Here is a 3,983-nt window from a genome sequence, read left to right as displayed (position 1 = left end):
TCCCATTTTGTGCTTGCCTTCTTTGTGCTTTAGTATTCGGCAGGGGGTGTCATTATTGGCCCTTTACTTATTGGCAATTTACTTAATTCATTATTATTCAAATAATACAACAATTTGGTATGTCAATTTTAACAAAAAAGGTAAGATGTCGAAGTTTTCTTCAAATGTATCCAAGTGCCTCCCCACATCCTCTGTGAAAAAAGTTCAGACACGCCTGGTCTACTGCTTTCACCGCGATTATGTTCATGTTTTAATAACTGAAGCCGAAAAAAAAAAGTGTTCTGCTCGTTGGTCACAGAGCTCGTAACTCAACATCCTCCCCTCCTGTGTAGGTCACTCGTCTCACTGATTAGGGGGAGAGAGAGAAAGAGAGACGAGTCTCCTACTTCGCTTTTCATCCCAAACTCCCCATTTTTTAGTCAGTGAGTAGTGGAGAGCGGTTGTGTGGGAGGGATACATTCCGGTTTAATATTTGACTCATTGTGCCGAATGGGGCAGGGGAGACAGATATATGGAGCAGAAAACAAAAGAGGAAATCCCCCCACTGGGTGAGTAATACATGCCTCAGTTTTAATGAATGTCAAATTTATTACAAAGTCTACACAAACTCACAAGTATGTCGGGAAAATAATCAAATTATATCGAGTTGCTTTTGCAAATAACGTGTTGAAAAAGATGCTTGAATGCTATGATGGCACCGATACTGGATTTTTACCTGGGGGGGGAAGATGAGAAATATGTCAATTGCAGTGTTTCCCATTGCGGCAGCCTGCCACGAGTAAATCTGGACCACCACAAATACATTTGGTGCTACCTGATTGCACTCACTCATAAACACATTATAACGGGACTGTCTGTGAATGCCGCTTGTCATACCAATTCCGTACAGTAGATGGCATCGTAACTGCTTCTTAACACACCTCATACGCATCTGGTCTGCCAGAGAATAAAAAGACGTAGCAGGAGGGTTCAGTGTTGCCAACTTAGCGACTTTTGTCACTATATTAAGCGAGTATTCAGACCCCTTAAGAGTTTTAAAAGTTTTATGAGGAAAAACAGCAGATACTTTATTAGTCTCCAAGAGAAATTCACATATATAAAACACATATTTTATATATATGTATATAATGTTATAACGGATACATAACATCGTTTTAGTAACACGAAGTTGAAATATTAAGGAAAGACATTTTTTAAAGTTGTAATATTGTGAAAAACAAAACAAATTTTGTTTAAAATAAAATTAGGTTGCGGAAAAAGTTCTAATATTACAAGAATAAAGTCAAAATATTATGGAAATAACGCAGAATTACGAGAAGAAATTTGACAAGAAGAAAGAACAGCAGCAGAAATAAAGAGTTGTAAAGTCGTATTCTAACAAAACAATGTATGCAATTATGAGAATAAGCTTGTAATATGAGGAAAAATAATGTGATTTTAGTAGCAGAGAGCTGAAATATTAGAGATTTTTTTTTTAAGTTGGAATATTATGAGAAACAAACAAAACTAAATAAAAGACGGAATTTTTGGAAAATTAGATTGGGAAAAAGTTATATTATTATTGGAATAAAGTCACTGTATTAAAAGAAGAAAATTTACAAAGATTATTTGAGAAGAAAGTTTAAACATTTGGAAAATTACACACAAAAAAAACCCAACAAAAATGGGAAAAAAGTGTAAAGACCAAAGTTCCTACTTATAATACGCTTTTTCACCTCTGTCACAGAGCTGAGCTTTTTATCAAAGTGGCCCTTGCATACTTTCATTTTTCGGTATGTGGCCCTCGGCAGAAAAAGTTTGGACATCCTTGCTCGAACATGAAAGCATATATCGCTCTTCTCAATGAGCAGATGGTGCTGCTGTGCCCCCGCCCTTAGCCACCTAAAAGCACTCACGGGGGCCGTCCACGACCCACCTCCACAAATAGATTGCAGTCCAGTGGGAAACACTGAATTATTCATGCAGTAGCATGAAACGAGCAAAAAGCAAAAAATATTTTCATCCGCTGCTGATTTTGTAAGTTCACCCCCTTACAAAGACATGAACAGTGTATATTTTTATGGTAGGTTTACTTGAACAAAAAAAAACCCCATAAAATTACGTAATTTGCATTTGCTTTGAATGAAATAAGTATTCGACCCCCTACAGAGCATGAAACACGCCCATGAAACACACAAAGTTGTCCTAGTTTTTTATATCTGTAAAGAGGAGTGGACCAAAATCCCTACAACAAGACACATCTGACCTCTGTGCTTGCAAACAATTGTCTCTCTATCATGTACTAAGCCATATTTTGCTTGGGAATCAAATAATTATTTCATTCAATTCGATACAAATGAATTTTGTACATGTAAGATTTTTTTGTGAATGTTTTTGTTGATGTTGTCTCACTCCGTTGTCTCTCAATTAAACTCCCAACCAAAAAAGAAAGATTTATGTCTTTCTGAGGGGATCATATAATTATTCCTTCTACTGGACTCTTATACTGTATTGAAAAGCTAAAGAGTTACCTCGGGATGGGCACTTCACAAAATTTCCTTAATGACATAACGGAAAACGTGTTTTCTTTTTATACACATTGTTTTGATATGGAAGAAAATGGAGCACTTATGTGAGTAATGGTGCCGGGAAAAGACACCATAGACGGCAAACTAGCGGGGCTTGAATCAACAGTGCCTCTGCTGGTTGCATCCAAGTAGTGCACTCAATTTTGTTTCAACTGCTTCAAGACTCGATGAATTAAAAAATATCAATGTTTCCATACCTAGTACCGTGTTATTTATCTTTTACATGAATCGTATATCGTTTGCAGCCAGGGCTTACCCATTCCATTGAGGTCCACCGTCTCCGCACAGCCTAAAAAGCGAGCCACATGGGCTGAGCAGGAGGCAGGCGTGCCCTGGTTTTCCCTGAGACACTTCTCAAACTCCACAAACTCCTTGGAACAGTCTTGTCTGATCTTCTGGATCACCGGACTGGCACAAACAAATGTAAGTGTGAGCAGCCAAACATAAATTATGGGAATTATGGGTGCAAGGAATACACACAACAGGTCTTACTGTGATGATGTACACTGTGCAACCTTCATTTTCAGTTCATGACACGTCTCCTGCCATGTTGACGGGTTGGAGGCCACGCATGACCCGTATGCTTCCATTTCTTTATGGCAGTACTTTGCTGTGATATTCAAAGCAGCCTGCCTAGGAGAAAAACAGTTGCAGGTACTGTCACAATGTACTCATCTAATACCAAAGGTGGAAAGAGACCTAAAATTTCATACTCAATTAACTTTGCAGAAATTTTACTCAAGTACAAGTTAAAGTACAGGGCTAAAAATCTAATCAAGAGAAGTAAAATGCATTCAGACTAAAAGTTCTGAGTTACCTTTACGGGGGAGTCTGTGTATTGCATAAAAAAGGTGGGAGAAGTCTCAAACCTTCTTTAATACCACCATTTATGTATTAAAATTCAAACACAGAATCAGGCATCATTCTCCTGCAGAAGGTGACTGTCCTGCCCATCTTTCACTCCTGTTTCAAGGTGCATTTTTGTTCACACCGTAACAGAGTTGATCAAATATGTAGTGATGTACAATACCTTAATAATGACTTTTAAAAAACATACGTAAGTACAAGTACAGACGGTTAAAAAGTACAAATGCACAAGAAAATTACTCAACACCTTCCATCTAGCTACTACAGTATTTCTGTTAAGCATTCAAACACTGCAAAATATAGGTTGGCTGTTTCCACTGGCGTACCTATATTTGCAATAGAACTTCTTACATTTTGTTATTTTGCGCTCGTTTGCTGCGATGAAGCAGATCAGTCAAGGTTACAACATTACTCCATGTGGTGCCGTGTATGCGCAATTGTACACGCCCACTTCTATCCGATTGGATGGAAGCCACGCAACCATTCATCTCATTGGGCGGAAAACAAGCAAGGGAACACTATCTCAACAGTTATTGGTTAATATTGACG

At 38.0% G+C, this 3,983-nt stretch overlaps 1 protein-coding gene across 4 annotated transcripts; it reads right to left on the bottom strand.

Moving 5' to 3' along the window:
• Positions 1 to 468: 468 nt before the first annotated feature.
• On the bottom strand, positions 469 to 3,879 carry LOC129171282 (coiled-coil-helix-coiled-coil-helix domain-containing protein 5). 4 transcript variants are annotated; one of them, XM_054759791.1, is made up of 4 exons: positions 3,786 to 3,879; positions 3,060 to 3,200; positions 2,824 to 2,975; positions 469 to 715 (listed from the first exon to the last, which is right to left on the bottom strand). In XM_054759791.1, coding segments are annotated over exons 1-4 (324 nt in total). In that variant the 5' UTR covers positions 3,788 to 3,879; the 3' UTR covers positions 469 to 686. The 4 variants fall into 4 exon arrangements, with proteins under 4 accessions (XP_054615766.1, XP_054615765.1, XP_054615767.1 ...); XM_054759790.1 differs by lacking the exon at positions 469 to 715 and having other exon boundaries at positions 722 to 2,975; XM_054759792.1 differs by lacking the exon at positions 469 to 715 and having other exon boundaries at positions 722 to 2,975; positions 3,761 to 3,863.
• Positions 3,880 to 3,983: the final 104 nt, after the last annotated feature.

Source organism: Dunckerocampus dactyliophorus, chromosome 18 (assembly GCF_027744805.1).
Source record: "Dunckerocampus dactyliophorus isolate RoL2022-P2 chromosome 18, RoL_Ddac_1.1, whole genome shotgun sequence".
In the NCBI taxonomy this organism is placed as follows: Eukaryota; Metazoa; Chordata; class Actinopteri; order Syngnathiformes; family Syngnathidae; genus Dunckerocampus; species Dunckerocampus dactyliophorus.
Note: the sequence above shows the minus strand (reverse complement) of the source record. Positions and strands in the feature narration are given on the sequence as shown.

What these genes read in the sequence shown, in the direction of transcription:
- LOC129171282 (XM_054759790.1), bottom strand. An exon ending in GCACAGTGTACATCATCACA is followed by an intron (nt 2,976 to 3,059) that starts GTAAGACCTGTT and finishes TGTTTGTGCCAG; the next exon opens with TCCGGTGATCCAGAAGATCA.